The sequence below is a fragment of the Battus philenor genome, unplaced genomic scaffold (assembly GCF_028537555.1).
Source record: "Battus philenor isolate CCGP_79_NKW_IND1 unplaced genomic scaffold, ilBatPhil1.0.hap1 SCAF_4, whole genome shotgun sequence".
Classification (NCBI taxonomy): Eukaryota; Metazoa; Arthropoda; class Insecta; order Lepidoptera; family Papilionidae; genus Battus; species Battus philenor.
In genome coordinates, this window is record NW_027181704.1 from 2421194 (window position 1) to 2434247 (window position 13054).

The following is a 13054-nucleotide window of genomic DNA, read 5'->3' on the forward strand; positions in this document are numbered from 1 at the left end:
AAATAGGTTTCCCTTAGAAACCAATAAAATAAATTTGGAAGCGACCTTCATACACCATCTTCTGGTACATGACGTACTGTTTTCATGACAAACATTTATACATTGTTACTTTTAATAATATAAATGTATTATTATATATAATTAAAACCTGATTTCTGCGATACAAGCTCGCGAACCTAGTGCAAAATCAATATTAAATATAGGTTTTCAACAATACAAATTATTTGCATCAAAAAACTTAACAAACTGAAAACTATATTTAATTTTATAACTGCCACAGACTTACAGTGATATTTATGTATATAATAAAGAAAAATAAATGAATATAGAAAAGAAAAAAACATTCTCAATTGGTAATTAATATAAAATTATTTTAATTTTAATAAACAGGACAACGAGTTGAAATATTTTAAATTAATATCATAACCTAAAATGTGCCGTAAGTTCTAATATTAATTTTCAAATAAATTTTATTTAAATAAACAAAACAATTATTCATTTCTAATAATTTTATTATAAAAATAATATTTTACAATGTTGCTAACTTACCTTAACAATAATTAAGGTCTAATAATAATTAATTTCAAATAATACTACGTATTTAAGTTAGAGAGTATTGTTGACCTCTAACATTTAACTTATATTTTGATACTTTAGAGTGTCCTAGACAGTTGTGTTTTGATGACTGTGTTCCGAGAAATCGGCGATCATTCCAAGCACAGATACATAGGAACCGGAGACGAGAGCGATGATGGAAATAATCGCGATGATGGCATTCTTGAACACCACATAATTAAATCTCCCAAGGCCACGATCCCATAAGAATACTGTGTCGATCACAGCTGGGATGAACAAGCCTAGCGTCGAGAAGAAGATCGCTCCGACGAAGCTAATCACCATCTCCAAGTTAGGGAAGGCAGCAGCGATTGCAACTATATAAAAACAAAATGAATTATAAATACACGTTAATAATTACTTAAAATTCAATATTATTATTACAATTTTAGCCATAGGACTTCAACTGTTGGATAAAGGCCTTCTCTGAAGATTCTCAACATAGCCTGTTGTATCCACCGTTTTACGACGACAAATTTAACAAAGCATTTTATCTGTCCCATGTACATACACTTTCTACGCTGCACTATTCTAAAAATAAACCCAAAATAAATAAAAACTATGGATCTACAAAATCAAATTCAAAAATTCTTTATTCCTCATACTATATATTACGTATTTTTTGACCTCAAGTTCTTTTTATCACTTGTTCGAATACTGTCGTATATTATTGAACATTGCCACGGACCTAGATTACTATTAAAAATAAATTACATATTTATTAAATAATTTTTTTATCATTAACGCGTATTTAATTTTATATAAAAAGGTAGCACGATACAACCTTATATAATACAAACTTTGTGCAATAATTATAAATAATTTCCACTGTTCACAGGTATGTTTCCAGTGGATGGGCAGCAGTGTTTTCTACGTACGATAATAGCACACTGCGATCATCAACCACATTGCCAAGCGTGGCAATTATGGTATAGATATATCACACATATATATGTCATAGATATCTTTGGGGAAGGCAGTAAGTAACCGTGCAGTGGGCGTCCATGGGCAGAAACGATAATTGATAAAACCATTGAAAATATGTTTCACATCACAACATGAACAACATTGAAAACACGACATAATCTAAATATATTTAATGCAAACAAAAAAATAACAAAACTGGAGTGAAAATAAGCAGCAATATAAATCAAATCAATTAAAATGTCTTTTTTGGTATTAAAATATCAATACGTCAATAACGAAATACTTTTTTAAGTATCCCCGTTTATTTATACATAATAACTTGATAAAGTCGCAAAGCCATAAAGGAAATTAAATTTTCTTGAAGAATTTCTCTGTCGAATTCAAATAAAAGGCGATGAAAATAAAGTACAAAATAATGCGATGTTATTAGAAATTTTTAATGAGGTCAACTCATGCAAAAAGGATCTTTCCTTGAGAAAAAATTACAATTGACAAATTCGTAGCATTGTAATACTGTACTACCTGAAGGTATGATTATCGCAATTCAAAAATAAATTAATGTAACAATTTAAAAGTGGTCATTTTTTATTAATTAAACGTGAAATAAGTAAATAAATTTCATATTCGTTCAATATTGACCGATGCAGATGTTAAAAGACGTTATGTAGTCGCAGCTTTTAAAATGTACAGCTGAGGACCGTTAGGACCAAAGTCGAATGGTGACCATGAGCAGGTAGACGCAGCTTAGGTAACCCCCCCACTAGGTAGCAAAAGTCAAGGTCACGGAATGTCGCTGGATACAGGCAGCGCACGGTCGGTCATCGTAGCGATCTTTGGAGGAGACCTTTACCTTGCAGTGTGCGTCCATTGGTTGAAATGAAGAAGAAAGAGAAGAAAATTTGAAACGCGCGAAGTTCATATCGAACTGTCAAAAGGTAAGGTATTAATTAAGAAATGCTATGACCACCGGATTAGAGGATATATTTTTTTTAAAGAATACATGTATTTTAATATCTTTTACACAAGGTAATTTTTTACAGGTCAGGTAAGGTACGGTAAACACTATAAAATTAATGCTTTAAGAAATAATAATTAATGTTATGATCAAATTTAAAAATTTTGATTAATATATATATTAAAATTATTTTATTATTTACTACCTTTCCCTGAAGTTTTTACTGCCAGAATTGGCCTATCAAATTCCTATAGAAAAATATTTTAGATTGATCCCTTTATAGAGCGATATATGTAATAGATATTTTACACCTATATATGTATATATATAGCCATTAATAACATGTAAAGCTCATTTGGCAGGCAGCAAGCCATAAAGTTTTCATTTACCTCTTTAAATCTTTTACATCTTTTACCAAAGACCATTTATAGATGAGACAGTTAAATTTAAACTTACCAGTTAGAGTAACGACTACCGTTCTAATACTGATTTGTATAACATTCTCGTATTTATTTGAACTCCTGTTTTGCAATAGTCGATTAATCATTTCCATCGGCACGTAGAATTGTAGAGCGTACGAGAAATAGATTACTATAGCCATTATTAACTTTGCACTTTGCGCCATGCTGAAAGGAAAAGGAATGTTGTGATATTCAAAGAAGATAGTACAGCTGTAGTCTGAGTTCAGAGTACTCGTAGTTGTCTCAAGAACCTTTCTGCCCCAAAGGCCGTCAGTTCTCGAGCGATGTGCCACTTCAGATGACCAATCATTTGAATAATTTAAACTAGTATACAGTAACACTTTATCGTTACTAATTATGGCGTAATAGCCTATCAAAAAATAACATACATCAAGTAAGTTCTAACAAAATTATTCGTACTTGATAATTAAAAAAGTTTAAGGTTTTACAATAAAATTCACATGCAAATTTGTTATTAAAAATAACACCACCTATGCATTACATTTTAACCAATTTGACTTCATATTAAATTACGTTCATTACTTGAAAAAACAAAATAATATCATTGGATTTTATCTGAGTATGAAAATGAAAAACGATTTCAAGAGATCTCTGTCGTCTAGAAAATGTTAAGAATTTCAATAAAGCTACTTGGCATCAACCTCTCTGTTTGTTTATAAGATACAATTAAATGTAACAAAATCGTTATCTACTTAATTTACTATAATTTAATTTAAATTTTTCATTAAAGTATCCACTTGAATGAGTAGAATTTTAAACAAATAAATGAGTAGCTCTAATGGATGAGACGTGTTATCTTTTTTGCTGTTTTATCATCATCATTTCAATTATAATTTCATTCATAGGTCCACAGCTGGACATATAGATTTACAACAGGGCTACTGGAAAGCGGCGGTAATCCAGCGCTCTCCATCTTGTAAGCGGACATTCTAGCCTGATCTGGCTAATCCATGGCTGTTGCAAAATTTATTCCTCCTTCTTCTCCATAACCATAACACCTTGCGAAGCAGAGTCGAGTAAAATAAAATAGATAATAAGTTGACGAACAATAAGAATTCTGTTAAAAATTCTGAAGAATAAACGGATTTTATTTTTATCTTTAGTATAGTCTTATCTATTTTTCTAATAGATTCAGGCGTTACCTTGCGGAAGTCCATCCGAATGCTATATATATATGCTTATGTTGTATGTATGTTTCACGTGTGTTTTTTTTTTTTTTTTTAGAGGTTTAAAAATACCTTTACGTATCATAGGGCCTGATGTTGGTGCCCCGTATGTCGGACTCGATCTAGATCAATACCGACTAAAGACAATCCTCTCTCTTCGGTATCCCTGGTCCCCACGGCATGGCCGTTAGGCATTACTTCGCGGGGGGGATTTAGCCGCAGCTTTCTCTGATAGAGTGGCTGTTCAGGCCAACTTCCTCCGCTCTTGCTCTATTTTACGCAACTCCTTTAGCACCGTCGTACAGTACGCGCTCGTAAGTTCCCAGGCCGAAGGCGAGGATAGCATTTTTTTTTTTTTTTTTTTTTTTTTTTTTTATGACCCCCGCTATTGGGGGTCTCTCGTACCCCTATCTTTTTGTGGGACAGGGTCTTTTGTTACAGTAATTTTTTCACATATATTTTTTTTTTTATTTATTTTCATACTCATCAGTCTTTCATCACATATTCTTTTAGTCTGTCTTTCATGCTATATTTCTTTCTTTTGTGCCCTTCTATACTACTCTTCTTTCATCCCTTTTTTTATTTTGTATATCTTATTTTCTAGGTATCACATATTTGCACATTTATTATTTATTTTATAACAGTCTTTTATCTTATACCTAGGTTTTATTTATTTCTATAATCTTTTTAACTATTGTTTTACAATAATATACAAAATCCTGCCTAGTAGCTTTATCGCCTATCAGGGAGGGTATCGTGTCTTCTTTGACCTGAACACCAGACCGGCACTCGAAGTCGAGCCGGAGTCCCCCGAATGCGGGACACCGGGCCACAAGGTGGATCACGGTCTGGCCCACGCCCGGTTCACAGAAGCACGAGGGGTCCTCCTTGAGCTTGAACCTATGAAGGTACTCAGAGAACCCCCCGTGCCCCGTGAAGAGCTGGGCCGAGACCGCGTCCACCTCGATGCTGCGGAGCACGCGGTAGGCTGAGACGGCGTCCGGGAAAAACATCCTCGTTACCGAAGCCGTCGTTCCTTCCACATACCTCCTGTTCCATTCGTCGAGCGACTCCAGTCTCAGTTGCCGCTTGACGAATGAAACAGGGCATCTCTCGTACTCTGGTCGTCTTTTACTCTTCAGGGCCGCTTCCTTGGCCAGCTGGTCCGCCCTCTCGTTCCCCTCCATCCCCGCGTGCGCTTTCACCCAGAACAACCTTACATCCTTCCCTTTCTCTCTCGCTTTCATTACATTCTCCTTCACTCTTAACGCTAAGGGATGGAGGGTGTCCGATCTTGCGACAGTTTCGAGAGCGGACCGCGAGTCGCTCAGTACGGCGCAGACTTGCGCCGGCGAGGATAGCATTGTAGCTATCAGAGTTTCAGGATAGATTTTGCATCCTACACCTTCTTCCCAAGACCTCCTGGCTTCGTTAAATCGGGGGCAGACGAAAAAGACATGCTCTGCATCTTCAATCATTCCGACACAATTAGGACAGTCAGGGGAATCTTCGTATTTGAACCTATGGAGATACGCTCGGTAACAGCCATGGCCGGATATCATCTGAGTCAGGTAGTAGTTCAACTATCCATGATCTCGGTTCACCCATGACTCTAGGTTTGGTATAAGCTTACGCGTCCATTTTCCTTTCGTCGACTTATCCCAGGACGATTGCCACTGTTGCAAGCTTTTCAGTCTTCCCCGAATTCTAAGTTCAGCTGAAGTTGGGTCTGATTTGCTTTTTTTGCTACGGTACAGATCAGTTCTTTCGTCTGCAAGAAGCGCAACAGGAACCATACCTGCTATCACGCATGCCGCATCCTCCGATACTGTACGAAAGGCGCTAGCTACCCGTAGAGTGCTGACTCTATAAACAGAGGCGATTTTCCGTCGGGACTCCTGTTTGCTCAGTGCGTCGGACCATATGGGTACTCCGTACATAAGCACTGACGTAGTCACCGACGCTAATAACTTCCTTCTGTTTTGCTTGGGACCTCCGACATTAGGCATGAGTCGGCAGAGTTTAGCTGTCACCAGAGACGCTTTCGCTGCTGCTCTCTCAGCCTGATCTTTAAAGTTTAGCCTATGGTCGATCATTACTCCTAGGTACCGTATAGCTGGTTGAGTTGCGATTTCACAGCTGCCGACATTGAGTGTGATGGTCTCCGCAACTCTCCTGCCAGTAATGAGCACTGCTTCCGTCTTCTGCTCAGCCAGTTCTAGTCCGACTGACCTCATCCACAGGGTGATTACTTGGAAGGATCTTTCAAATGCCCACTTCACTTCCTCCACGTGTTTCGCTACTATAACGACTGCTAGATCATCAGCGAATGCGACGAGTTTAGTTTCGCTGGGTAGATGTTTCTTTAGGAGTCCATCGTACATAGCGTTCCACAAAAGTGGCCCTAGTACTGACCCCTGTGGGACGCCTCCGGTGACTTTGTACTCCTCCGTCCCGATTTCCGTAGTGTATATGAGGACCCTATCAGAGAAGTAACTAGCGACTATTTTACGTAGGTATAGAGGTACATTCAGTGAGCTAAGTGCCCCCATGATGACCTCCCATTTTGCTGAGTTAAAGGCGTTTTTAATGTCCAAGGTGGCAACCAGGCAGTATTTTATCGAGCCTCTCTTCCATCTTTTCCCAGACACTGCTAGTTTTGCTATATTGACTACTTGCTCTATAGCGTCCAGCGTAGACCGGCCTTTTCTGAACCCATACTGTGAGTTAGCTAGGTGGGGTTCAACTGCTGCTTCGATCCTGCTGTGGATAATACGTTCTAGTATTTTCCCCGCAGTATCCAGCATACAGAGGGGCCGGTATGACGATGGCTCGTCTGGTGGCTTCTTACCTTTAGGGAGAAGTACCAGTCTCTGTCGTTTCCACGCGGTAGGAAAGGTCCCTTCCAGTAAGCAGCTATTGTAGGCCTCCAAGAAGACTCCTGGTGTTGCTACAATAGCTTGCTTAAGAGCTACGTTGGGGATCCCATCCGGTCCCGGAGCTTTGTTGTTTCTAACCCTACCGCATGCTACCATTAGCTCCTTCTCGGTAATAGGGGGGATTTCATTCGGATCCACAATCCCTAGTTGAAAGGAGGATTTTGGTTGCGTGGGGAACAGAGCTCTGACAATTCTTCCTAGTAGAATAGGACAAGTGGGCGTTGTATTCTCATGTCTCAGTTGTTTAACTACAACCTGGTACGGCTTGCCCCATGGATTCTTTTCAACCTCTTCCAACAATATTTTCCACGCGTTTCTCTTGCTCTCTTTAATGGATTTATTTAATTTTAATCGCGCTTCCTTATATTTGTCGTAGAGCTGCTCGAATTGTGGTGTTTTCCGAGCCCGTTGGGAGGTTGTGGAAACACGGTGTAACATCTACTGAGGATGCCCCGTGGAGGAGTGAAATACGTGTAGAGTGAATTAACGGTGATAGTTGTATTTCGCATTGTTTGTTGTTTGCCGCATGCGTATTTATCAGCGAGCTCGCGGGCATTCATTGCACGACTACTGCTGCATAGCGGAAGTAGCTATATTAGTCCCTTTCTTAGTTATTTATTTTTCACCTTTCGTCTTTCACAATATCTTGCATTCTATCTTCTTCCTTCCTTCCCATTTTCTTTCATTCCTATTGCTTTTACCTTTATTACGGAATATTTTTATTGTAAAAGTTATACGATCATTTTCACCAGCGGGAATAGTGACATGGAATTTTCGCGAACAGTTGTTAATTTTTTACTCTATACTATATATTACATACAATAGCTTACATTTCATCTTGAGGTAGATTTAATGTGACGCTTCCTTTGACATCGTTACCATATTGCACGTATCCAAAGAATCCAACGATTCCATATAACGTGATTACAATTATCATTGCCGTATTTAAAACACCTGGACATCCTAGAAATTTCTGCGGCCTGGCCATTTCGTTCTCCACTGGCATCACAACGCCAATTCCTTCCATTGCGAATATTACGGTACTGAAAAAAAAATGATTTATTAAATATACACAAAGAGTTTCAAATCAAATGTAGATTATACTACAACGAAGATGTTTTCAATAAACAAAGAATCTGAATCTGATCACTGAATCAGACATAATTTTTCTTATACTTACGAACTCTAATTGAGGTAATAAACAATGTTGGGGTTTTGTCTCTTTTAGGATGGTTTCTCGGGCAGGTGGTTGAATGATCGGTTTATTCTTATTTTAATTTAAATTCTTATTTTAACAGCACCCGCTTAGCCGTTGGGTTCAAAATGTAGTCGATGAATGTTACACTTCCACCATCGCGACTCCCGCGCCACTTAGTGCGGACTATCGCACTAACACAAACCAGGATAACTTTGATATAGCTGTAAAAGCCAGAACGACTAACGAAGTCTAGGACCAATCGAATACAGCCAGTGATATATGGTTAGCCTGGAAACACCGTGATGCTTGATTTTAAGAGTTTACTAAGAGTCAAATGTACAGATATATATCATTATCATCATAATTTGAGTCATAGAAAGTTCAGTGTTAACATAAACCTTCCCCATGGATTCATCAAATTTTTATTTATTGTCTTAAACAAGTTCGTCTGTCCGATTTGGAGGTGGACGCTATTTTGCTACGCTTGCCAGTCCTTGGTTTCTACTCCAAGGTCCTAGGAGTCATCTGTTCTACGCATCGTGCCTGCCATCTGCTACTTTAACTTATCATGGTTACGTCCGTTAAATTCGTTTGTGCACGGATCTCCTCATTTTTATTTGACCTTGCAAATATATGACAACCGTAGCTCCTTCCGTGGCTCTATATTATATAAATACATAACAATCATATACCGAAATAGGCAGTAAATATGACAAACCCAAGCTACTAAAATCACTTAACGTAAGCGATGATTCTTGAAAAATATTTGAAAAACATATTGTGATGTATTTATCTTATCTTTTTACGCCTATTTACACATAACTCAAACATTATGTCATGTTTACTGGTTTTCGAGGTAACATTTTTTTACACTTAGGACTGGAAATATCAACGTTCGGGGTATGTAAGAACATCGCGGTTTTGAGTTCATTTGTCGAGATCATTGAGTGGTTTATTTTTGTTTGCTTTAATTGGTTTCTTTTCAAATATGCGACAGATAAAAAATAACGTAGTGGTTTTTTAACATCTGAAACATATTTTAAGAGCTGTTTACACCCTAAGTCATTGATAGCTCTTTCAGTCAGCAATCCAAACAGAATATATAAATAAGAAACGTCTAGTATTTATATACATTCAAAATTTAATTTTCAACCAAAAAAATATTAGCACCGATGTCTTAGAACTTGCCATTATTATTTTGTTTTTATATTTATTTCTGAATAAATTATTTTCCTATACCATATATTATTGTTGTAATAATATTTCTTACTTTAGCCGTATTAAAAATAAACACAAATAATTTAATTATAAATATTAAAAGAACTTTTAAATCATCTTGGATATAACTTAATTTCTTTTTACTGGATCCACACGACTACGAAAAAATTCTAGATAATTTCATATTGAAATTGCTTAGTAAAGTTATCTATTATAAGCGATATTGAACATATAGTTGTATATCATCCTAGTGTATAAAATGTTTTAAGATAGTATACGTTACTACATTGTGTCATCACCTTCATTTCAGTTATACGACTGTTATTGTTGGATATACGGTACACCTATAAGTTCTCTATAAGTACAGTTTGAAGTGGCTTGCATGTAGCTTTAATATAATCCACATGGTAATTTACTAGCAATGAGATTTATTATCATGCTCGCTGCGTCAACATTACCAAAGATCTTTGAGCTTGCTGTTACAAGAAGAATATCCCATAACTACATTGTCCTGTACGAGACCTGATAAGTCCTTTCTGAGGTCTTTCAGATCTCCTAACGCAACGAACGTGTTAAACAACAATACTGCACAAGATTTAATAACTTATATTTAAACATCAAGAACATTATGTACTAATATTTGTAAACTGAAGCAATAGTGTTGTTACTAATAAGATATAATATGTAGAATATAATATGTTTTCAACTCACCTCAAAAACAGAGGCCATTGCGATATTTTGCTTACAGTTTCCCTTTCACTAATAGGTGGCAAGTCTGCGAATACGTAGTATAGTGTAATAGCGAACACAATCACTATCAAGACATTTGCAATAGCTGAGAACGGAACTAAATATTTGAGGTTCCTTATCTGGCAGATGATAACCAGTGGCACTAATGTTAGCGCGCAGTAGGTTTGTATGGAGAGTTGGAGATCAGGCAAGTAGACGTCCAAAACCTGAAAACAGATGGGTTTTGATAAATCGTTAGATACGTTCACACGTCTCATCATCATATCAGTCGAGAGACGCCAACTTCCAGACATAGGTTTCCTACAAAAATCACCACGATGTTCGATCTTGAGCTACTCTAGTAGTATCCTATGATTAGTCTATTTAAAAATATTATTACAAAAAAAATCATTGTCCTATTATTCCTTCATTATGTATTTAAAAAAATATCAGTGCATCTCTAACAAGTAGCATATATCCTAAATGTTTATAAAATACGCGACTTTAATTTTGGTGCTATTTTGATTTTTCCAGACAAAATGTTTTGCTTTAGAATCAGATTTCTTAGATTTTCTTTGATTGTTTTGATCGCTTTCATCTTTAATCGCGATCTTACGAGTAACTCGTGGAAGTTGAATACTTTGTCTAATAGACGGTGTAGGTTTCAGGGAATCTATTCCTGCTACTTATACATTCGACTAAACTTCGTCGAAGTCATTATTTCAGAACATAAACGTTCACTGCAAGGCATATGTTTCGCGCAAAGATATCTATGGTGAGATATCGTCACGCTTGGCAGGTTGACGATTTTTCTTCGACTAAAACCAAATGAAGAAAGAATTGCAATAATTGCATTTTGCTTTATACCTACTTTGTGTATGGCTATTACAGCTGTGCGTTATCCTTTATTAATCCACTTAATTTTGATATCAAAAAATATTACATCGAATAGAGCGATGTTAAATATGTACAACGCCGACTTTATAAACGTACATATAAACACGGTATAGTATTGAAAATCGTAGTTTTAAACCTAATACTATTTTAATTGCTTTAGCTAAATTACAATTGTTTAAACTACTATTCATTAATATTTCAGCTCTAAAACGTCTACTACCAATAATAGACTACTTTACATCCAATAGAATTGATTGGAAGTGGTCTGTATCGTTCGATTTTAACAAGGTAATCTATTTTGTCGATGAACATACTACGGCTTGCCGGTCAATAGTCTTCACTCCAAATCTTTATCCTGCCCTGAGTCTTAGCATCTTTTCTGATCTTTCAGCCTGTAGGCTACAACTTTAACTTACCATTCCACCATATTAGTAATTTTTGTTTACCTAGAGAATATGTACCACAATTTTTCATGTGCTAAACGAACAAGAATTTTTGAAATTTTATTTATTTTTAAAACCCACACGCTATAAAATATGCGATTAGATGGAAAATATGTTATTATTATCAATTGACCTTAAGTAGGCGTAACTATTGACAGTACATACGCAATATTCGCGTCTAACTAGTATTAAAATAACATAACTAGTATTAAAATATCTGGTTAAAATAAAGTGCGTTGTCCAAACAATAGATTAGTTGCGCATGCGTTGTATAATTTGACATGTCACAAAATAAACAAACGTTCTTTTTATCATATTTACTTTAATATTAAAAACGTTTATCTGAAGATAAATTTAATGAGTAATTAAATTATCTTACGACAAGGAAGTAAAATCTCATTGCAAAGAATTTTCACACGCTACAGAGATGATTGTACGAATATTTTATGCATGTATTTGCTTCTAGAAGTCTCTTCAACATTTATCCTTGGTTATTTATTTTTCATGTATAGTTTATTGTGTTTTTACTTTTAGCCTTACTGTACATCAATGCACTCCTACACCTAGCAATAGTGTTACTATTAACTAAATTAAAAATTACCTCTTTAAATGATGAACCAATGAAGACCACGTAAACACAAAGTACACTGAAGTATGTAATAGCCATTGAATAGTCAATAACTACCCTAAAAACGAAAATAAAACATTAGAAATGATTAATAAATAAAATAAACGAATTATAGAACAAAATGATGCAACTTACTTCACTGTACTACCCCATGATCGAAATGGTTTTGGACCATGTGTAAATGCCGCGCCGCAAGTCTCTGCAAAACCCATCGATGGCTTCTTAGCTATCACACATAGCTCCTGTGATGCTCTTACCTAAAAACAATAAGTGATGACTCATCAAAATATTTGTACCAACGAAAGCAGAAGAGACACAAACATAATCAAACTTTGTATAGACTTCAAATGAATTTAGATTCCGAAGAGAATTTTTATAAAACCTTTCTAGAGAATTGCAAGATCATTTTCTTTGACATCACTGGATTGATAGACTTAACGTGAGTATTCCTTTATTAAGCTCATTTATAAAACATATTTGAAATTATAATACTTTTATTGATTATGTAATGCTATTAAATTGTCTATTTCTTGTGATGTCATTTTCGACATGAGGTCAATTATAATTGAAGCGACTTATATTATCGATACAGTTTTTCGATATAGCGAAGTCCGTAGTCAACATCGTCACCTAATTAACCGATAAAAGCCTATAGCTGGGCAAAAGTTTTTGCCCTTAATTGTGTCGACTGTCCAACTAGGGGGGGGGCCTACCCGCGCTGAGTATATTGAAAACCTTTCAGCCCCAGCATCCACTCACTGCCACTTCAGACGAGCAATTCTTCGAGCTACATCGTTGACCATAGTTTTTCTGTAGATCTGCTCATTTCGAACCATCTGCCAGCTCGTGGTCGCCAT

The 13054-nt window shown here is 36.1% G+C and overlaps 1 protein-coding gene across 1 annotated transcript in view; it reads right to left on the bottom strand.

Moving 5' to 3' along the window:
• Positions 1 to 399: 399 nt before the first annotated feature.
• Positions 400 to 13054, bottom strand: part of LOC137928759 (proton-coupled amino acid transporter-like protein CG1139) — a 48639-nt gene continuing 35984 nt past the window's right edge. Inside the window, exons 5-10 of the mRNA XM_068771720.1 lie at positions 12333 to 12454; positions 12171 to 12255; positions 10212 to 10456; positions 7915 to 8127; positions 2954 to 3123; positions 400 to 932 (exon numbers count right to left, since the gene is read on the bottom strand). Of these exons, the coding sequence (XP_068627821.1) occupies positions 664 to 932; positions 2954 to 3123; positions 7915 to 8127; positions 10212 to 10456; positions 12171 to 12255; positions 12333 to 12454 (1104 nt within the window). The 3' untranslated portion in view covers positions 400 to 663. The remainder of the gene's footprint in view (positions 933 to 2953; positions 3124 to 7914; positions 8128 to 10211; positions 10457 to 12170; positions 12256 to 12332; positions 12455 to 13054) is intronic.